This window comes from Mirounga leonina, unplaced genomic scaffold, assembly GCF_011800145.1.
Source record: "Mirounga leonina isolate KUSES-001 unplaced genomic scaffold, KU_Mleo_1.0 Mir_107, whole genome shotgun sequence".
Lineage (NCBI taxonomy): Eukaryota > Metazoa > Chordata > Mammalia > Carnivora > Phocidae > Mirounga > Mirounga leonina.
In genome coordinates this window covers 4,918,205-4,941,108 of record NW_023270233.1, presented here as the reverse complement: position 1 = coordinate 4,941,108, position 22,904 = coordinate 4,918,205, and the positions used below count along the sequence as shown (strand labels likewise).

Sequence of the window (22,904 nt, the reverse complement as noted above, 5' to 3'; positions counted from 1 at the left end):
AAGAAGCAGAAGGAGACAAGAGGGGAGGAGAAAGAGAATTAAAAATGAAAGAAGATGGGACTCAAATCTAGAATAGGATCTGGGTATGTGACCAGAATTTCAAAGGCCTAGAATATAAGGACAGTAGGGAGGAAGCTGAGTATCTGATCCCTTTTAGAGAGCGAGCTCCTAACTCTGGGCTGGGCTGGCGTTGCTGAATACTCGGGAGCTGTTCCCTGCTATCCTGAAAGCGGCAGTCACCAGTGAAGGCAGGGGCCACAGAGCTACCGTGCTCATGCCCTTCCTGGCAACCGGATATAGTCGGCCCGGGGTGACCGCACGCAAACTCCAGACAAAACGAATGAGTGGGTGTGTAGCCCATCTGGGTACCAAGGGCCTTTGTGCAAATCCCACACACCTACATTTTCAACCCTGGCCACAAACTGTAATCACCTGGGGAGGTCTTAGGCTCCCGAGGACAGGTCCCAGCCCAGGCCCACTTAGAGTCAGAACTGCGAGGGAGGTGGGTAGGGCGAGGGGTGCCTGGGCAGCAATATGTTTTTAAAAGGCCTTTATGCAATTCTGATATGCAATCAGGGATGAAAAGCCACTCCTCCAGACCCTTCTTGATAAATATTTGTCCATAAATGATAAGAGGTGACTCTTACACATTCTAAAAGCTCATTCTAAAAACTCGAACTTTCAAGTGGGGCAGAAAACCCTAAACCTAAACCAGATCAAAGCTCAACAAAGAGTCTTGGGTCAGCTTGTCCTATCCCAGTGCCTTAATTTCCCCACCAGTCAAATGGAGCTAACACCCCTCCCTGACAAGGGGGACAAAATGGCTTTGAAGAACTTAGCATTGCACAGAAGACGACACAGGGAATCTCCAAAAGCTTAGGCAAGGAGCCTAGGAGAATAGCAAAAATTTGCTTTGACAAAAAAACTCTCTGACCAATAGCCTATTTCCAGGAATATGTGATGTAACTCAAGAATTTGTCACCTTTTCAGCATTGTTCTTTTTTTTTTTTAAGATTTTATTTATTTATATGACAGAGAGAGACAGCGAGAACAGGAACACAAGCAGGGGGAGTGGGAGAGGGAGAAGCAGGCTTCCCGCTGAGCAGGGAGCCCGATGTGGGACTTGATCCCAGGACCCTGGGATCATGACCTGAGCCGAAGGCAGACGCTTAACGACTGAGCCACCCAGGCGCCCTTCAGCATTGTTCTTAACAAGACCTGACCTCTGGTGATCAGTTCACAGGGAAACATACTAGAGAAGACGAACTTCACCTCACCCTTCACTCTTTCACGCATTCCCCTATTTATTTACCCACCCATCTGCTAGCCATCCAGCCACCTCCCATCCACCATCCATCCATCCATCCATCCATCCCCAAGCCCCCATCCATTCATGCTCCATCCCCCCAACCTCTGTCCATCCATCCGTCCCCCAACCCCACATCCTCCATCCATTCATCCTCCATCCCCCATTCATCCATCCATCCATCTCCCCATCTCCCCCATCCTTCATCTATCCATCCCCATCCACCCATCCACCTCTCCATCACATCCCCCCTCCCTATCCACTATCTATCCATCCATCCATCTCTCTCCATGCATCCATCCAGCCACCACTCCAAAAGTGTTTGTTGCAAGGCAACTGTGAGCCCGGTTCACAGTTCAGCCTAGGGATATAGTTCAGCCCTTTAGAAAATTCAGAAATACTTCAAAATGGATGGCAGAGAAATCCAGGTTTCCATCCAAGCCACGGGGGATCCCCACACTGGGGCAAAGGATACAGACAAGGGCCTGGGTCCTATCTGCTCAGTCATCACAGGTAACTGGCCCTGCTCCACTGAGGAGGCAGTTACCTGCCCTTCTCATTAAGTGACTGACAGTCACGACAGGTACCTAATCTCTTATCTGAAACCCCTGCGGTCACATATGCTTGGGAATGTGGAAATGTGAGGATTTTAGAGATGCAATATGATGCATATGCACATATTACAGAATATCCCCAGAGGTACCTGAAACAGCAGTAAAATCAAGCACATCCGTAGCTCTCCAGTGAACCGTATGAGTAGGCACGGTAAATAGTTTCATGTCAGATGGGGTCAGGTTTTAGTACTGCAAGTTAGGTGAATGGATTGGGGGGAAAAAAAAAACCTTTGGCTGTCAGAGCTTTGGAATTGGCATCCTTTATCTCAAGCTGGTACCCCAGTCTCAGGATGCAAAGCAGATGTTCAACTCTGAGTCTAAGAACTTGACATTCTCTTACTGAGGAACCCAGTTTATTCACCACCACCATTCTCGGTGGAGGGAGGCTGGCCATTTATGCGATTCCATTTACTCGGGTGGTGGAAAGCCCAATCATCGAGCCCGGGATATGGAGATCTTTGGGTGATGGGTTTCAAAATGACAGATGAACTCCCATGTCTCCCTGGCACAAGATAAGGACTATTAAGCCAACAGGGTCAATGAACATCTCTCAGCACATCGACAGCATCCAACCCCAGGATGAAGCTGTTGGGAGGGCAATCAGAGAGAGCTAGCAGCCCACCGGCATCATAGAGAAATAGGAGCATGCGCTTCAGGAACTAAGTAGCTCAAATCAAGAAATGCCCACACTGCCCTGAATAATGTCACTCATACCTCTGTAGCCAGGAGCTCGCCCAGGCCAAAAATAACCTGCCCGATAAGTCTGATGCTCTTTATCAACTCTGACCCATCTGCCCATACATAACATGGGAGAAGTTTCTCCATTCTCTGGGCTCGAAAGGTTTACACCCACTCCTCTGCATGACAGACGTTCACACGTGGGACATTCCTCCCCAGCTAGCTCTAAGTGCCAGACCGGAAGGGGCTCCTCTGTATCCTCGGAGCCAGGCACAGAGCTCTCAGGACACTCCCTCTCCCTACTCGCCAGCCACCCTGCCTCCTACGTGGCCTCGCTCCGCACCCAGCGGCAATGCTAGTGGGTTTTGAATGCAATGCACGAGGGTTTTGAAACCCTAGCTCTATACTAATGCTTCTGCACTCTTCATCTTCATATTTTTTACCAGGACACAATTATAGCATAATTTGACAAAGAGAAAATCATTTAAAACCTGCTTTTAAAGCTGCAGACACCACAGCCGTGAATCTATCCAAAGGAGTGGCGGATCGTGCAAATTTGATGGGCTTCTCGCTTTGTGATCACCTCCCTTTCTGCCCCTCTCATCTCAACCCCACATCTCTGGCTAAGTATCCCCAAAGTCATGCACACGACTGGTCAGAAAAGTGGGACTCACAGCTGCTTCCCAGGGTTGAGAGAGCCACGGTCTATCTCCCGGTCGAACTCAGTGCGGATGTCTTCCAGCGACCCGTCGTCCCCGAAGGCCCCCCATTCTGTGTTGATGCACATCCTCCCCTCATCGCCTTCCACCAGGTCAATGTGCCTCAGTTCCTCCATGTAGCAGGCATTGGTGCCAGTGCCTTGAAGAGAGAGACCAGATCAGAAGCTGCAACCGCACCAAACCCTGAGAGGAGGCTGCCTGCGCCTTCTGGAAACACTGGCTGAGGGCGGGCATGAGGAAAGGGGTAATGTTACCGATGATGAGGCCGACTTCACACTGCTGGTCATCATAGCCACAGGTCATCATGGTCCCCACCGTGTCATTCACCACGGCCACAATGTTGGCATCGTAGTCCTGGGGACACAGAATGGGCGTGTCACCGCCCACTCTCACATGGGAGCAGAGGTCACGGAGGGCATGGCCAGCGAGCCCCCGTGTTCAGAGCCGGGGGTGGGGGGTGCTGCTCTCGTTACTGCTGGCCCTCAGATCAGCTGGATTAGAGAGCAGCGATTACATTATGGAAACTGCACGGTCACCTTCACTATCTGGCTCAGGATTCTTTTCCGAATGGATTTCACACCCGGAGCCACAGCCCTCCGCAAACCACGCACTCCAGCCCTGTGCTGACGGCCCTTGTTCCAACCACGCAGGCTGCACCTGCCTGCGTCAGCTGCCCCCGCACAGCCCAGAGCTCCTGTCAGAAGGAGGCAGCCCCCGCCCCAGGCCTCGGCCCTCCGGGCAGCGCTTCTAACAACCCTGCTTTGAACCACCCTGACCTTCTGGGCTGTGGGCCCTCCCCGGTCATCGGCCTAGGTCTTCAAGACACCCCGTGTGATGCCGCCGGCCATGCACTACCGCCCCCAGGAAGGGCCTCAGTCTGGTTCAGACCCCAGCCTCCTCCCCACACCGCCCCACCTCCACGCAGCAGGGACAGGTGGCCCCGAGAAAAGTTACCCCGCGCTTTTTGATGGCTTTGTTAAGCAGCTTCACCACATCCATTCCCTCCACTCCACTCGCTTTAAATTTCTTTGTCCAGGTGATCAGGATGCCCTGCAAAGGAGAGCAGATGGGGGTTGGACAAGGGCTGGGAGACCTGCAGAACCCCCAGGTCCCTGGGGAGGCTGCTCAAGGGCAGTGACCAAGCAGAGGCCCAGAGAGGACAGGCGGCTCCCTCCAGATCACACTGGGTAACCTCAGAGCCAGACTCCGTCCCATCTCCTGTCTATCCGTCTGCAGGACGGATTTCTCTGGGCGCTGCCATGGAAAAAACTGTGCGGCTCACACTAGAATCCAGCCGGTGGCTGGCCAGGACAGTGGCGTCACCCAGCGTGCAAATCTACCTGGATGTCAACTGCACAGCCAGACTTCAAGTAAAAAGAGAACAGGAGAAATCCCGTTATTACCTGACCACCCCTCCCCACTGGCGAGCCAGAGCCCAGCTCCCACAACCCCGAGGGAAGACAGGCAGAGCCAAATGGGGAAGAGAGACAAAATGCCAAGGCAATTCTTGGCCGCTGAACTTCTAAAGCCAGGTGCTAGAGATTTAAGGATAATACTGACTAAATATGAGTTACGCCTCTTCCCCAACTTTTAACTCCCATTTGTAAGCAGCAACTCCACTATTTATACAATAGGGCTCGTTTCTGTTTGTGGATTAATGGAGAAACATCAAAAAGGCTAGACAGCCAATGGTCACTCACTTGGGAATCGGGAAGGGTAGAAATTTTACTCTTTGCTTTACATCTTTATATTATCTAAATAAATAGCTTTACATATTGCTTTTGTGGGTTTTTTTAATCAAAGATACTCAAAAAAAATAATTGTTATACTTGACTGTTTTTTCTCTGAATGGACAAGGTTGCCACACATGCGGCAGGACAGGGCAGAGCTCTCATTCGGGCCCCGTGGGCCTCTGGGGGTGCCACAGGGATGGGGCACTTGCCCGCACACAGCCTGCCCCCGCTCACGGTGAAAACCGCACAGCCCCGTGAGATGCACAGAAGGAGGAGTGCACAGGAGACTTTGTGGTTCTTTGCTCAGCAGCAGCCTGTTCCTAAGCCAGGCATTCCAGAAGCCCCTGGACACTGTTTTCTTCCCCTCTACCCCAACCCCCAAAAGCCTCAGAGAGTATGCTGTGGAAAGAATGTGGAGCTGGAAATCAGGAGGCCAGTCCCATTCTCACACCTCTGCCCACTTCCTTGTGGGCAGCTCCCCAGATTCCTCTGAGGGTCACTTTGCTCGTCTGTGGAATAAGGCAGCTGATCTAGACTTGGACGATCCTGAAGGTTCCAGGTAGCCTTGAAGAGTGGGCCTAGGCAACCCCCCACCAGATGGGTAATTAGTCTATGGTCCACCGGCTTCCCAGCAGGCAGTGCGGCCCGCCCCAGGAAGCCCTCCCTGGAAGGGGGGGTCAAGGCCTGTGGCGGGGGGGGTGCCTCTAGCCCCTCTGCCCACAAAGCCCCTCTAGCAGACATATCTGCCCTGCCCTGGGGGCTCTCCTGCCTCTGAGGACATTCTCTCCCCCTTCCGCAATGCCTTCCTCCCTGGAAGATCACAGCTTCTGTGGGGCAGCCCCATCTACTCCCTGTCCTCTCCCAGGGTCTAGCCCGGCTGCAAGGGGATAGCACCCGGGCAGGGGTCACTGACGACAGAGCTAGGTCAAGCAGTCACTTCACTCCCAGGCCACCCCCACCTCTCTGCCCGGGGGGACATGACTGTCATGTCTCCACTCTCAGAAGCCAAGGGAAACTTAGTACCAAGAACAGGCTTTGAGAAAGGTTCGGGAAGACACCGTGGAGGCCAAAGTGATCCGAACATCTTGGAGGTGTCGCAATGCCAGACACCAGAGAGTCTGGACGGGCCACGGCAGTCCTGATGGGGACAGGGGGACCGCAGTGTCTCAGAGGTCTTCAATGGGGGGAGAGGGGGGAGGAAGGGCGATGGGAGCATATGGGATTCTGGTCCTAGATCCGCCGTTAATGAGCCCTGTGACCTCAGGAGGCCTGGTTCTCCATCTGGGGAATGAGGGGCTTGGCCTACTGAGCTCTCAAGCCCCCTCTTGCTCCAACATGATGTGATTACACAAATGACCCAGATGGACGGGCTCCAGGGGCATGAAGCAGTGCCTGGGACAGGGCGCTTACCCTGCCGATAAAGAGGTACAAGGGAGCTGCCCAGAAGCGTGGAGGGGGCCATGTGCACCAACGTGACTATCCTGTAGGAAAGCAGACTGGTTAGGAGCACAGGCTCTGGAGCCAAACTGCCCAGAGCGCATCTGGGCTCTGCTGCTTCCCGGCTGCGTGGTCCTGGGCAGGTTCCTGACTCCTGCTAGCCTCAGTGTCCTCATCTGTAACCTGGGAATCACAAGCACTTCATGCACAGGCGTGTTGGAAGATACCGTGTTCATTGCAGAGTGCGCCTTAGGACAGAGCCTGGCACCCGAGGGACCCTCGGTAACGTGAACTCTCAGGGTCCCTATTATGAGGAGTTTGTTCACAGGTTGCTTGCTGTGTGTGTTTTCTGTCTCTCGTGTAGAAAAGGAACCAGCTGGGGGCGCCTGGGTGGCTCAGTCATTAAGCGTCTGCCTTCGGCTCAGGTCATGATCCCAGGGTCCTGGGATCGAGCCCCACATCGGGCTCCCTGTTCCGCGGGAAGCCTGCTTCTCCCTCTCCCACTCCTCCTGCTTGTGTTTCCTCTCTCGCTGTCTCTCTATCTGTTAGATGAATAAATAAAAATCTTAAAAAAAAAAAAAAAAAGAAAAAAAGAAAAGGAACCAGCTGCACCTACTTATTCTGTCTCCCTGCAGTCTGAGGTACGATGGTGCCACAGGGTATGTCTGAGTCCCTCCCTGCTAAGCAGATGAATGAATGAACAATGAGCTACAACAGCGTGGGCACAACGACCCACCCGAAGGTCAAAAAGGGCCTCTCTGGGGCTGGAGCTGCCCGCGGGCAGAAGCTCTGGAGAGGTGGCCCGGGCACCCGAGAAGTGGGGTCCTGACCAGACTCCCCATTCCCAGGACGGCCTCCAGGTAAACCCCACATTGCACAACCCTGACAAAAGGCTTGCCCGCCTCTCTCCACTGTCACCAAACCCACTTGCGATGCTTTCACTTGCTTGTGTTTCATAAATGTCCCCACCTACCTAAACATCATGGCTCATCTCCAGAAATTTGGAAATCACTTAAGTAATTGAAAGACAAACACAACAACATGCCCTCACATTAATTCCTACAAATGTTTCTTGAGAAATACAAGATATGCAGGCCGTCCATCTGGTGAGCAAAAGGGACAAAGAGTCAGGAAAAGGGCTCGTCGTCTTTCCCACTCTGGGGCCTCTGTGGGGCCCGCCAATCCCAGCATGTGCTTACCTCGTCTATTTTGGACTGCCGACAAGGGAAAGAAAACGTGAATCCCACAGGTAATTTCTTGTCCTTGATTTTTCTTTTCTCCATGAAGTCTCCCAGGCACTCAGCCACGTGATCAAAAAGCTGGAGGAAGCACAAGAGAGCAGTCAGGAGGGAGAAAGGGGAGCCCTCTGCACACACGGAAAAGAGAGTGGCCACGCTGGCTGCCCATCCCCACGGCACCCCGCACCACCCCCGCGCCACCCCACAGCCCTGCTGGGAAAGCCACGCTGGGTGTGAATGCTAGAGAAAGAGTCCCTTAAAAAGAGACTTCCCTGCAGGGCAGCACAGCATAGGAAGCAGTTCAAACCCTTCGATCAGAACTAGCCTATCGGCGGTCACTAATATGTCTCACTGGGTGCTCAGGAAAGTTTAAAGGAATAGAAAATCCCCTCACCCCTCCATAATACCCGGGCAGTGGGTGGAGTGGTGTCTGGCCCCGTCTCTGGATCTGGATCTCTATCTCTATCTACCTCGGTCTGTGCAAATTCCAAAAATTCTATGTGCAGTTCCAGAGCCTCTAGCCCACTTGCGTGATTTCACAATCTTCAGACTATCCTTTTTTTATTTTACTGAAGTCGGATACGCACGCACAGAAAAGTGCACACATCTGAAGCACAGAGTTCACTGGATTCTCTCCAGCCCACCCGCCTGTGTCACCAGCACCCATGTCAAGGAACACAGCTCTGCCAGCACCCAGACCCCTCCCTCGCGCCCCTTGCGGTCACTGCCAGCACCTAACCCCACAAGGGTGCTTGGCAGTCGCTCTGGATCCGCTCTGCCATCTGTCTACTACAGAGAAAAGCAGGGCGGGTGCACTCTTTGGTGTCCGCCTTCTTTCCCTCGACATGATGTGTGGGAGAATCACCCACCTGTCATGTGTCTTAGTAGACTATTCATTCTCGTTGCATTTAGTGGATTTTAACTTAAGTTCGCCTGCTCCATGACACATTGCCTGGGATATACATACACATCTTAGGAGCCACTAGAAAGAGCACAGACCACGGTTTCCCTAGTCTCTGCATGAATACTCTCAATGATGGAAGGCTGACCACCTCCAAGGCAACCTTTTTGGATCTCTCTAATACCTCCCCTCATCTCTAAAATGTATCCAGAATTGAATATAATGTTTCATATGTGTTCTGAACACAGAAGGGTTTAGTTGAAGAACCTCCCTTTTCCTTAGCTCTATACCTCTATTAATATAATCAAAGCATATATATGCTCTTTTGGCAACCAAGCCACAGTCCAGGTAACCCCGTCTTTTTCACATGGCTGTCATAACACTAGACCTCCCTTATGTATGGGGCTGACACAGCTACGGAGCTTCCAAAAGGCCAGAAGAAGGCAGTGCTGGCAGGGCCAACCACATGGTCACAGAAAGCAATCCCAGCCCATATTCCCAGACAAGGCTATCTTCCTGAAAGCTTTCCTTGCAGGGATATCCTCGAGAGGGGGCCAGAAGTCATTACTCCTATCCCCAACTTTCCCCAGAGGTTCCTGACCCAGCTCTAAGGTCTGACTTTGCTGCCGGGGTAAAGGAAAACCCGCCAATTTTGATTTAGGAGCCTCTGTCCCCGAGTCACTCTTACTCAGACTGTGCCTGCAGCCAGTGACTATGACTGGAGAGACACATGACCACCTTCCCTGGAGGAGCCCGGCTAAGCTTCCTGTGACCCACATTTCTAAGTAATATAAACCCATTACGAAGTCCGTCAGCAAGCCCCACGTCATCTGCTGTCACAAGCCCCAGGCCCCCCTGTGGCCCTCAGCAGAGATGGCTGGCGGGGCGGAAGCAGGGTGGAAGGAAGGCAGCAGGAAGTAGCAGGGAGAAGGCAGCCTGCAGAAATGGATGCGCACGGATGAGGCGCTATAACAGCTCCCAGATCCAAGCCAAACACAGCCACCTGCAGTGCTCTGTTAAGAAGGAAATGCCCACAGCCCAGGAGCTCCCAGCCTGCTCAAAGCACCCCGAAGCTCCCACCATGCTAGCCCGTGTCTGTGACCGACCAGGGAGGGAAGCTAGCCGGCCTCGCTGGGCTCAAAATTCTTGTGTCTAAAAAAGCATTATTTTTTTCTTCCCTAACAACATGATCATTATTTTAAAAATCCCCAGAGATTGTTTCTCCAATTGAAAAGGGTAAAAATGAGGAAAACAAAAATTTAAATATTTATTATTCAAAATTTCCCAAACTAAATAAATAACTTTTAAGAAGGCTGCATTTATGCCTCCAAGATGAACTGAACTTTTTGGGATAGCGTGTGTGTGTGTGTGTGTGTGTGTGTGTAAGGTGGGGAGACGAAAAAGATAAAGCAAATAGGTAACAGTTGGGGAATCTGGATGAGGGTATATATGGGAGCTCTTTGTATCTTAAAACTTTTCCGTAAGTTTAATATTATTCCAAATAAAAGGTTTAAAAATCTATTTAAAATTCCTGCATATTACAGAAGATGAGATCACAACCCGTGAATTCAGGGCTATTCACAAACTGAGTCTGAGTTGCTTCACGGGCACAATGGGGCCCTTGGCCTCCTACCATATTCTACAGGTTGATCGGAAAAATGGTCCCCTGAAACTTATGTCTAACCTCAAACCAAACTTCTGAAGAACAGCTTCCTGTTTCATCCCTATTTTCAACTGCCAACCCTCTTCCTCAGCCGCTGGACTCTCCTCCTTGCCCACAGCCCTCACATTTCTTCACCATCAAAAAATTTTAAAGACGATAAAGACAAGAGCCAGGCTCAGAGGGTTCCACCTTGCTGAAACTGTAACAACTGGAAACAGACTACGTGGGTGCAAATCCCAGCTCTATCATTTATGAGCTGTGTGACCCAACAGGCTGGCTGCTTAACATATGAGCCTCCGTTTTCTCATCTGTAAAATGGGAATGATGACGAAATGAGTTAATCCATACAAAGTGCTGATGTCAGTGACAGGTACCTAGCGAGCACTGTGGAAGTACTGCTATAATAATACATCATCATTACCGCCATTGTCATCACCTTTGTTGCCTTTTCTTTGCGGACTGCTTGAAAGGGGAAGGAGCAGAAACAGACAGCAGGAAACAGTGACCCTGGAGCTGAGAAGATGGGGACAGAGGCTGGGACAGATGAGGTCCCGGGGGCGCAGTAAGTAGTCACTGTGGAAGTGAATATATAGCCAAGTGTGCACCTGTTGGGGGGCACCCCCTTAATTTACAAACCCTGCTCCTAAAAGGTCAAGCCAAAGCACACAGGAATGTCTCAGCACGGGGGACAGTCCTGATGGTGAAGGCAGCAGAGGTGGCTCAACCCAAGGCCCGTGGAGAACAGACTGTGACGGGTCAGCACTTGCTGCCAGATGGAAAGAGCAGGACGCCAACTCGAGGCTGCTGGCTACTTGCAGGAAGGATAATGCAGCAACCACTGGGCAGGATTAGGAGACCTCGCAGCTAGCAGCCCGCATGCATAAGCATGGGCCGGTTTCTGCAGCCCAGCAGGAGGGGAAAGCAGGGGAGTCTCCAGGCAGGGCCATCCAATGAGTGATACACTCATCCGTTCTGGAGACAGTGCCTTCTTCAATGCTCCCCGTGACACAGTCGGAAAAGCTCTGAACCCAAGCCCCCAGGAGCAGATGAAAGGCTGGGATTAGCCCTTTTCTCTCAGACCAAAAAAAAACAAAACAAAACCAGTGGAGCGCTGGCCCCAGGCCCCACCCACATTAACTGCTGGCCCCGGGCCCCACCCACATTAATTTAGAAACAAAGCAGAGTCCAGAGGAGAAGGCTCCTGGGTCTCATCTCAAAGTCCAGGTCAGGACAAATGAGTTTTCTGGCGAACTTAGTCATGAACCTTGACGTGAACACACCCTTCCTAAAGCAAGTATTTGGCAAGCTCGGAATACAAATCCTGGGCAGCAACCATGACTCGGGAGGCGAGCTACAGACCACAGGAGCCAGAGCATCTCTGACAGTGGGAGGAGCAGCTCCCATACACTGCAGGCTGACGGGACCCCGAACGACCGGAAACCGCGATCACAGGGTCCTCAGTGAGCGTGGACCCCCACCACGCACCACAGCTAGAGGGACGGGGCAAGGGCAATGGGCCCTTCCGATCCTGCCCACAGCCCCTTGGCCAGCTAAGGAAGACAGCCCTTCCGGGGGGTGCCCCATCATGGGGATGGGCCTCAGGTATCAGATGTGAGGGAAGGGGATGGTGCCTTTCTGTACCAAGGACTCTCAGGAGGCTATTAAATCAGTAGCCAGGAGCCCTTCACTAGCGCTTGGGCCATGAGCTCAAATTCCTGATGCCCTACAAGGTGACCGCCAGACCCTGTGAGGCCTGGGCTCCAGGTGAGCTGCGGGGGAGGCCAATGACTTGGAAGAAGGGCTGTTTTCACCCAAGGGCTCTGCGAAACCTGCACTGAGGAGCCAACCCCAGGATCCTTAGGAAATGAATACATTTACCCACAGAGCTGCCGGGCCCCCTCCTCACACCCTCCAGCCTGTGCAAGTCCCAGTGGCCTCCCTCCCATGCACCAATTTTCCCAGACGGTGGGCTCTCTTTAGATGGTCACACCCTTCCACCCAGCAGCCCCTCTCCATGTGACCTATGAGGGACTCCTTCCAGGGGCTCAGACACCAGAGCTTGGGGGGCTGGTTCCCAGAGGTATGAGCCCGCTGGGGCTGATCAGAAGGGAGCGGGGGGACCCACCTGGCTTCCACTGCCGTGCACGATGTTCTCCGGGGTGTCGTAAATCTCGGACTCCATGTGAACATTCTGGTTTTGCTCATGATTCACTTGTACCCTCAGAATTCGAAAGGAAGACCCGCCAAGATCCAGGGCAATGAAATCTCCCTTTTCTGTTTAGGGAGACAACAGGTATCACATCAGGGTCACATGTGATGGGAAGACCCACGCTTTGCCTGCCTCTTGACAGCATCCGGCTGGCCTGCCTCTCCCGTGCAAACCTCACCCAACCACTGCCCTGTCTGGAAAATGGACCCAACCCAGCCCGGCGTGTGGCTGGTCAGCTCCAAGCAGGGGACCCCGGGTGCCATACAGAGACCCCCCCCAAGCTTTTTCTAATTCCTACCCTTTCCCCCAGACAGCACTGTTATCCATAAAATACAAACAGCATTTCAACTCCGAGAACACCCCATATGTGAGGTCCATCCCATGCCTTGAGTTCCTGCCACACCTCCACTTACTCCCCCGGGTGGGGGAGGGTTAAATTGTGGTAAAATCTACATAACATAAAACTGTTAAGTACAATGTTGTGCAAGCATCACCACCAGCAAGACTCTCCCTCAGCCCTGACAGGGTGATGAAACTCTAGAACCATTCCCCACTCTTCTTCCCCTAGTCCCTGGGTCACCGCGTCTCGCCTTGCCGTCACCACAGAGTCGCCTCGTCTGGACAGTTGACAGAAGTGGAATCACACAATACTTGGCCTTTTGTGTCTGGCTTCTTTCACTCTGCATAATGTCTCAAAGGTCATGTTTTGCATGTGTCGGAGTTTCACCGCCTTCTGCGGCTGCCTGCTACAACCCACTGCATGCAGTTACCACCCATCCATCCACCCACCTGCCGGCGGGTACCTGTGTTGTTTCTACCCAGGGAAGGCTTTTAGCAGGAGTCCCACTTGGTCACGTAGCGGGACCTGGCTTGATACGGTGGCATCCTCAGGCCCAGCGTGTGCACGGACTGAGGTGGGGCTCAGTGGGACACGTGATGGCACCGTAGGCCCGGGGCCACCAGACAGCAGCAGGGGAGGAGGCCATGGGAAGGGTCCCAAACCATCAAGCCACCACCTAACCTTCTTTACCCTCTTTCTCATTAGTAATTCTCACACATGCTTCCAAAAATGCAGTGAAAATCTGTGAATTTTACTACTGCTGTGACATCCCCAACTGCCCCAACGGGTATCAATCAGGCCGGGGTGACAGCCACCACTGCCACCCTGAGCCCCGGGAGTCCCCAAAGTCATCAGTACCACAGCAGCATAAACACCAGTCTGTCTGGGATCTCATTTTCCATACGGAAGCATCTTTAATACTCTATTTTTCAGCAATGGCACCACTGAGATATAAATCACCACACGTCACCCATTTAAAGTGGGCAATTCCACGGCTTTTCATAAATTCAGTGACGCCACCATTGCCACGAACCAGTTTGAGAGCGCTTTCATCACCTCAAAAAAGAAATCCTGTACTCTTTAACTATCTCCCTCTCAAGCAGGCAAGCACCCTCTTCCCCCACTGCCCTAAGCAACCATTAACCTACTCTCTGTCCCCACAGCTGTGTGCATTCTGGACAGTTCGTAGGAAGGCCATCACACAGCACGTGGCTGCCTGTGGCCAGCATCTTGGTGTAGCAGGGGCGGGCACTTCATTTCCGTATGGCCAAGTAACAGGCCATGGTATGGCGGTACCTCATTTCATTGACCCGTTTGTCTGTGGACGGAGTATCTGGGTCGTTTCTACCTCTGGCGGTCATGAGTAACACTGCTATGGATACTTCCGCACAACTTCTTGTGCGGCCCTGTCTTTATTTCCCTTGGGTATAGACCTAGAAGTAGAACGGCTGTCGAGTGGTAACTCACGTTGAACTTTCTGAGGAACTGCCACTGGTGTCTGGAGGAGTTGCCTCATTGTCCATCCCACCTGTGAATCATAAAGGTTCCAACTTCTCCACATCCTCAATTCTTATCATCCTCTTATTTTATTTTGGTTTGCATTTCTCTGGCTAATGACAATGAGCACCTCTTCACGAGCTTCTTGGCCATTTTTTGCCTTCTTTGGAGAAACGTCTATTCAGATTCCCTGGCTTGTTTTAAAAATGGGGTTGTCGTTGGAGTGTTGAGTTGTAAGAGTTCTTTCACATTCTAGACCTAAGTCCCTATCAGATATATGACTCGTAAATATGGTCTCTTATTCTGTGGACTGTCTTTTCACTTTCTTGATGGTGACTTCTGAAGCATACGAGTTTTCCATTTTGACGAAGTACACTGTATCTCTTGTTTTCCTTTGTTGTTTGTGCCTTTGGGGTCATATCTTAGAAGCCATTGCCAAAACCAGGGTCACAGAGATTCACACCTATGTTTCTTGCCAAGAGTTTTATACTTTTAGCTCTTACATGTCAGAATTTGATCCATTCTGAGTTGATTTTTCTTTATGGTGTGAGGCAGGGGTCCAACCTAGTTCTTTTACATGTGGATATCCACTTATCCCAGCAACATTTGCGAAAAGACTGTTCTTTCCTTCACTGAACAGTCTTGGCATCTTTGTCAAAACTCAAGCAACCATACATGTATGGGTTTCTGAACTCTCAATTCTTCCCCCACCCCAATTTTGATATATAATTGATATCCTGAACTCTCAATTCTGATCCACTGATCTATCATCCTTATGCCAGTACCACAGCATCTTGATTGTCACTTTGTAGTAAAATGTGAAACAAGGGGTGCGCCTGGGTGGCTCAGACGGTTAAGCGTCTGCCTTCGGCTCAGGTCATGATCCCAGGGTCCTGCGATCGAGTCCCGCATCGGGCTCCCTGCTAGGCGGGGAGCCTGCTTCTCTCCCTCTGCCTCTGCCTCTCTCTCTCTCTCTCTCTGACTTTCATGAATTAATTAATTAATTAATTTAAAAAAATTTGAAACAAGGAAGTGAAAGTCCTCCAACTTTGTTCTTCTTTTTCAAGATTGCTTTGGCTATTTTGGGTCTCTTGAGCTTTCTGCTTATTATTTTTTAAGGTAATGGTTAGGAAGAAAAAAAAAGCTTCTCTTTTATAAAGCAAACACATCTTTGTATTTGATTCCACTGACTGGTCAGCTCTGACACACTGTTCTATTTCTGGAACTTAGAATGGTGTTTAATATACAGTAAGAGCTCAACAAATACTTGAACTCATGAGGTGGTAAAGGAATCAATGAACAAACCAAAGAATTCTCAGAGTGAATTTTCCCCATTCTTAACCTCTCTCTCAAGTTCCTTAAGGGAAAAAACCACACCCTGGGCTTGTGTGCATCTTACCCATGGCATCCCGGAGAGCTCAACAAATGCTCTATGGCTGCTTGATCACGGGGGCTGGTGACCCAATCACTCACTCACTCAAAGTAGCCCTGCTTATTGGTCATTAAGCACAAAACAGTCATAGTGCTGGTTGGTTGAGAAATTTATTGAGAAATTATCCCTGTATCATACAACTCATCCATTTTATTTTTTTAAGGTTCTTATTTTAATTCCAGTTTGTTACAATTCATTCATTTTAAAGTGTAGAAGTCAGTGGTTCTTCAGTTTATTTACAGAGTTGCACAACCATCACCACTACCTACTTTTAGAACATTTTCAGCATCCCAGAAAGAAACTCCATACCCACAAGCTGTCATCACTCCCTACTTCCTGGCAACCCCTCTTATGCACCAATGACCACAAATCTACTGTCTGTCTCTCTAGATGTTCCTACTCTGTACATTTCATACCAATGGATTCATACAAGAGGTGGTCTATTGTGGATGGCTTCTTTCACCCACTATAGCTGATGTTTCTGATGTTTTCAAGGTTCGTCTATGTTGTGGCATGTATCAGTACCTAGTCCATTTCTATGACTGAATTATATTCCATTGTATGAATATACCACATGATGCCACTGGTTTTAAATTGCTTCTATAAGCAGATGTCACAGATTGGTAGGAAATTCTGACCCAGACTTTGTGGGTTGTTCAAATCCGTTTAGAAGGTTTTTTGGTTTGAGTTTTTTTTTTTTTTAAGATTTTATTTTTAAGTAATCTCTACACCCAGCGTGGGGCTCGAACTCACAACCCTGAGATCAACAGTCACGTGCTCTACTGACTGAGCCAGCCAGGCGCCCAGTTTAGAGTTTTCTTAGGGGTTCCCATCAGAACCTTAATCCCCATGGTGCTTACCTAGTTAAATAACTGAATTCGGTATAAGGTGGCTCCTCTCAGGAGGACGAATTACTAGAATATCAAAAGCACTTTATTTTACCATCAACTGACATTCACTAAGCCTCTGTGCACTCCAGTTGCTATGTCCTTCATACGCATCATTTTATTTTTAACTCCCTCAACCCTGTGCAGTAGGTACTACTGTGATCTCCATTTTGCAGGTGAGCAAGTAAAGGCCGGGAGGGGTTAGGTGACTAGCCCTGGCACACAAGCTACGTGGCAGAGCCAGAACGTGAATCCAAAGCTCAAAGTCACCACCACTGGCTCCATCTGCCTGCCGGACAGACCTCGTGGACACAGATCCCCAAGGCGGCAGTGGAGTGAGACTTTAGCACCACCAGAATGGCCGCCTTTCTTTCTGGGGTTCCTCAACATCCACGACTTTTGGTTTTGTTCCTCCCTGTTCTCCAATGAAGACGATGCACACTCAGTACGGTAAACAATTCTATAAGCCACTTGTGCAGATGAACGGGCTCAAAGGCGAACACCGTGCTAGTATGAAATTATGGGTGCTTTTTGCTTTGTTTCAACGTTTTAACTTAATTTTTTACTGCTTTAATGTTTGAATAAACATGTATTTATTTCTTTCCTGTTTTACACCGACTTTACATCATAACTTAAAAAATAGCATGACCCGTTCTTCGGTTGCTAGCGTGGTCAAAAGTCTCCTTTTCAGTTGAATCAAAGGTCTTAAGTGAAAGCAGTTTCTTGTGCTCAGGTTCCAGGTGTCTGCGCGGGAGCTGCCGGTTAGCGGTGCCGACACAGATCAGGTGAGAGCTTTCAGCCCCTGCTGCAGGACGGAGTCAGGTTTCAGGCAGCACCTCGGCAGGACCCAGGCCTGAAGTTTTTCAAGCAGGATAAGTGAAAATGATCTCAGCTGCCGATAACCGGAAGAATCTGGCCTTAGGGTACACGGGGCTGGGCCCCACTTCTGCAACTCCGCAAAGCCCCCTGCTCCATCCCAGTCGCCTGCTGTGGTCCACCCACTCCAGCTCTCCCCTGCTCCTTTGTTCAACAAGTACGGGTCAACAGGGTCCCAAGAAGAAGTTTGAGTCAGAGACGGCAACCAGAAAAGGTGACCTTGAGATGTCAAGACAACACTAAACACTGGACACCCCCCACAGCTGCAGGTGGGAGTTGACCGATTTGAGGAGGGCCTTTCCCAGAGGGCAGTTTACAAGGGGTCATTGTCAAGCCCAGTGCAGTTCCTGATCCTTCCCTGAGCAGTTACCCTGGTTCCAGGGTGCGTGTGTAATTGCTCAAAGAAATGGCAGGTGGCACCTCCTTCTGTAAATCACATTTGCAGCTCGGGAGATGTGGGACAAAGCTCAACCAATCCAGCTGAATGACTTGCTCGTGGGCATGCCTTTGCACTGCCAGAACGCCTCCCTCTTCTTAGTCGCTCACATACTTGCAAATACTGTGATGCTCATGATCTTTTACGTTATGTGTCCTATCTTCCTCAGTTGGATGATAAGCGACTTGAAGGCGAGGGCAATGTAACATGCTTCCTTCCTTCCCCCGTGCTAAGTCTTGTACACAGCAGGGAATCAGTGTTTGCTGCTAGTTCAAAAGAACTGGCTGGGTCAAATGCATGTGTGTCCGGTCCTATTCTCTGCCAAGGCAAACGATACCCAGGAATGACTTCTGGTAAGGGCAGCAAGATTTCCAGTAAACTTTGGGGGCTGTCTAGCATCTCTTTAGATAACTATCCTCCCCATTCTTCATCTGAGGTTGGGGCTAGGCTGAACCCCTGCTCCATCTCTAGGGGGACCAATGTGTGATCCAGGTGCATGATCCAGGAGCATCCAGAGTCTCCCACCCTGGCCATCATGATTGGCTCAGGATGGGCACATGACCCAAGTCAGCCAATCATCGCCCTCTCCAAGACCACCGCTGGGATCATCGGTTCTGAGGCGGCTGTCAGCTTTGGCTGCCACCGAAGGAAGAGGCAGGCTTTGAATGCAGCCAACACACAGACTGAAAGAATAAGGGACAGGTGAGTCCCAGGATACAGAAACCAACTTACAACTAGATTTCCCAGTTCTATGAACCTAAAATTTTGCTCTTTTTGCTTATACACATTTGAGTTCGATTTTTTTCAGCTACAACCAGAAGGCTCCTGAGTCCGATATTCTTTATCAGGGAATGAATCCCCCAAATACCTACTTGCCCTCCATAACAATGGGCATCTATTTCATCTCAGGTTGGTTCCCCGATTAGAGTCACGGTGCCCCGTCACCACACTGCTGCCATCTGGGGGCTCCTCCACATTCTGTGGGATACCAGGGTGGGAGTGAGACAGCCTGCCTTTGCTTTCCCCTTTCTTCGGCCTCCTCCCCCTATAGCATCACAGAGATGCCAGTGATTTCTGAAAAATTCTGAATCTTTGTTTCCCAGGGCTAGACCTACATGGTTAGGCCTGAGGGTGGGGATCCTCTGACTGGCTGCATCCACTGGGAAGGGTCCTCCCAAAGAATTCTTAAATAATTAATTAGGTGACACTAGTGTTAAGGAGGACAGGGGCCCACTGGAACTCTCACGGTGGTTTGTGGTTTCCAAAGCACATTTGATCTTCTTGCAGCCCTCTGAGCCGGGGAAAGCCGGGTTTGATAACCCATTTTACAGATGAGGAAATGGAGGCACAGGGAAGTTAAGTGACGCCTCCAAGATCGGACCGATAATAAGCAGCAGAGCCAGAGATTAATCCAGTGTTCTGGGTTTGTTTTTCCCTCCCCTTTAATTTCAAGTTCAGCCTCTTTTTATAGAACTGGGCTTCCCTCCAACTACCTTGTCAAATCTTCGGCCTCAACCTTCCTTCCTGCCCCTGCTGCCTCCTACTTGTACCTTCTTCCCACATTTCCCATTTCCACCGATGCCAGGAGAACCGTTCTTCCAGAGAAGGCTCATTACACAAAGCATCTGAAGGGCCCCTGGCAGCTCTCCACTTGATGATGACCACCATTATTCGCAGCAAATAATGGAAAACAAACACAGGGACAGATGTCTCTCTCGAGTCCTGGTCTGTACTGGATGAAATACAGAGCAAACAGAAACCCCGCCTTCAGGAAATGCCGACTTTTGCCCTGCTCAACGAGTTGATTCCGTACGTGAGATACAAAGGCTCTCCCTCCGGGTCTGCAACCCAGCTACTTGACGACAGTTCTACACCTTCATCAAAAACCTAACCAGAACCCGAGAACACAAATTTCACAGGCAGAGAGAATTTTTGAGACAATCCAACCATCTTCCCAGATAAGGAAACAGACAGAGAAAGGGAAGTGACCAACCCAAATGCCATGGGAAAAGACAGTATTTTCTTTCCTTTGACCTAAAGAAATGCTATGTATATTTGGGGCCCCCAAAATTAACTGAACACACCGCAAATCAAATATTTTCCAACTTATCCTTTGGGGAAAGCGCATGCTCAGAACCACGAGGCAGAAACAGCAAAATATTCAACTCAATTTACCCTCAAAAACCTTGCCACCTAATTGGCATTTCCAATAACCTTACTGAGAAACGAGAGGAAGAGAAAAAAGGGGAGGTTTTGTGAATGAGACACACAGCGAGCCGTTCTAAGGGAAGCCAGACATCCCCAGAGCTTTGCAGCTCTGAAAAGGGACTTTCTGTTTAGCCAAGTCACCAAAGTAAAAAGGCTTCAATATTTTCCTTCTTTTATTTATTATTCATACCTTTCCTACTCCAAAAAGGATATGCAGCAGCTAAAAGCCACTTTAGGGTTTAAAAAAAAAAAATTAACGTATAGGTTACTGAAAAGTGATTAAAAGAAAAACCACTGCCCATAAAAAATGTCCAAAGGGGGGAATAATAATAATAAAAATGTGCTGATACATTTCCAAAAAATCAATAGAGTTTCAAAACTCTGAGTCCAGTCCCCCCACCCCGGTCAAGGTCAGCAGGAAAAGAAAGGTTTGTTTCTCCCTTTGACTTGGAAGTCACACCACCCTTAACAGGTGGGGGCATCTCTCCACCGAGCTGAGTCCAATTTATCCCTCAGTGGTTTGGGATTACCACTAATTCTGTCGCTGACTAATTATACAGTTAAAGCAGTGATTAACATTTAAAAAGGGAACTGCACGGTTTACTATCAAGAAGGCCTGCATTCAGACTACTCCAGGGGCCCTCCTGGTTCTTGGTTGATAAAGGGGTGCAAGGGAGGTGAGGGTGGAGGCACCCCAGTCACAAAGGGGCCGGGAGTGGACTGGGGGCAGGTATGCGAGGCCTTGGCATCAGCCTGTGTGGGGCCGTAGGGTCCGTTCCAAATGGAGTGTGGGCCCCAAGGCATGTGAACTGAGCCCAAACATGAATATTAGGAACAGTTACGGGGAGCAAGGCTATAAGGGTGTGTTCAGGTTGCACGGTGCTCCCCAAAAAGATACACTGAAGTCCTAACCCTTGGGACCCGGAAACAAGACCTTATTTGGAAACAAGGTCTTTGCAGATGTAATCAGGTTAAGATGAGCCCTGAGTGTGGGGCCTAATCTGATTAGGATCCCCATAAGAGGGAAATGCCCTGTAATGACATAGGCAGAGACTGGAGACATGCAACTGGCAGGCCAAGCAGCACCAAGGATTGCCCGCCACCACCAGAAGCCAGAAGGCGCATGGAGGCAGGGGCAGGGCTAGGCGGGTGAGGCAGGGGAGGGCGCTGAGAGCCAACAGGCAGACCCAGGCTGCACAGGAAGGGGGTCTTCATACTGCAGGGCTTTGGTTTCACCCCTCATCCTCCTTCGGTCAACACCACTCTGTGCTCCTCAGAGGCCCTAAATATTTGGCCCCGTCCACACTGGAGAAGAGAGGCTCAAAAGGAGGCGTGGGGCCCAGGCAGCTGGCTCCCATTCCAGAAACGCCAGGACGCCCAGCACAGGCATTACCACACGTCATCACACTTAAAACAGGGCTGAGTGTCAGACGCGTCGTTATTTTACATAACACGAAGAACAAACGAACACCACCCATTATAATCTTAAGATGCAGTGATAGATAATGCACTGCTGATTTCAGAGACATTCAAACGAAAAAGTGTCTCAAAGTAGATGAAACGTGTAAGAAAAGATCAAAGGTTAGGGGAAAAGGCAGGTAAGCCAGGTTCAACAGATTTCTGCAGCTTAGGGCCTACAGTGTCTGGGCATCTGTTATGAATGTCTGAGAGGGGCTGCAGAGTGTTTTTCCCCAGCTGATAGGGGTAAATGGCTAGATCACTCATGTAGCTGGATCACACTTAGAGACCCTCAACTCTGCAAATGTTTCTAAAAGAGTAAAGAACAGCCCTGGCTGACATACGGTCCCAGCATGACATATGGTCCTCGGACTGTTAGCCCTGCGCCAGTCACACAGGATCAGGGGCCCTGCGCGCATCAGGTATCCCTCTGCACTCTCCCAAGCCGAGCCAGAGTAGGGGCCCTCCGGGGGCTGCCCACACGCACGTTACCTCCCCCTTCCCCTTCTCTTAGCTGGAAGCAGGCACAGCCGTGCCTCTCCGACAGAACTCTGCTAATCCTGGAAAGGCTCAATGCTCCTAGATGTGGGTGCCATCTGGAGCTGGGGAAAAAGCAGGAGTGAACCACAAAGCCAGAGACATCCGGACAAAACCCCAGGCACACCACAGCCCCACCACTCCAGTGACCAGAGTTTCTTTGCTTGTTATTAAAAAGTTAAAACTGCTGGTAACCAGGACCTCAAGGAAAACAAAAGGAGGGACGTGGAATAGATTTCCGACAGTCGAGAACCATGAGAGATATAAACGCCGATGCGTACGTGACCACAGAGCCAACAGAGCACATGCCCTCCATCAGCATCCAGATCTCATCCAGGACTTCTAAAGAGCACCGCAGACACGGCACGACTGTCCCACCGCAGCCGGTCCACTCCAACAAGCTGTGCGCTTGCCCATCCTTTGTGAACATCAACTGGAATGGCTGCTTTCCTGACACCCATCTTGCAGGCTGCGTACCAGATGCTCCAAACCGAGGCCTGAAGCGAAGCCTCCAGAGCAGGGAAGAAACAACAGGCAGGTGTGAGGGCTAGGCTCTCAGGGCGTAGACTCACAACCCCTGGAGAAACCTAGAGAAACCGGACCTCCCCATAATCTCTCCCCCTCCCTCTCGTGCAGCAGGTGAACCCCAGGCCGGAGCACAGAGCACCCTTCGGAGCAGGATTCCTGGGAGGGTGCCAAGCCGGGGCCGGCAAAGCACCTGCCCCTGCAAACAAC

At 50.5% G+C, this 22,904-nt stretch overlaps 1 protein-coding gene across 1 annotated transcript in view; it reads right to left on the bottom strand.

Annotated features, from left to right (window-relative positions):
• The window catches only part of LOC118018931 (hexokinase-1), a 64,032-nt gene that overhangs the window by 21,033 nt on the left and 20,095 nt on the right, over nucleotides 1-22,904 (bottom strand). Inside the window, exons 3-7 of the mRNA XM_035017711.1 lie at nucleotides 12,415-12,563; nucleotides 7,687-7,806; nucleotides 4,272-4,367; nucleotides 3,572-3,671; nucleotides 3,273-3,456 (exon numbers count right to left, since the gene is read on the bottom strand). Coding sequence (XP_034873602.1) covers nucleotides 3,273-3,456; nucleotides 3,572-3,671; nucleotides 4,272-4,367; nucleotides 7,687-7,806; nucleotides 12,415-12,563 — 649 coding nt within the window. The remainder of the gene's footprint in view (nucleotides 1-3,272; nucleotides 3,457-3,571; nucleotides 3,672-4,271; nucleotides 4,368-7,686; nucleotides 7,807-12,414; nucleotides 12,564-22,904) is intronic.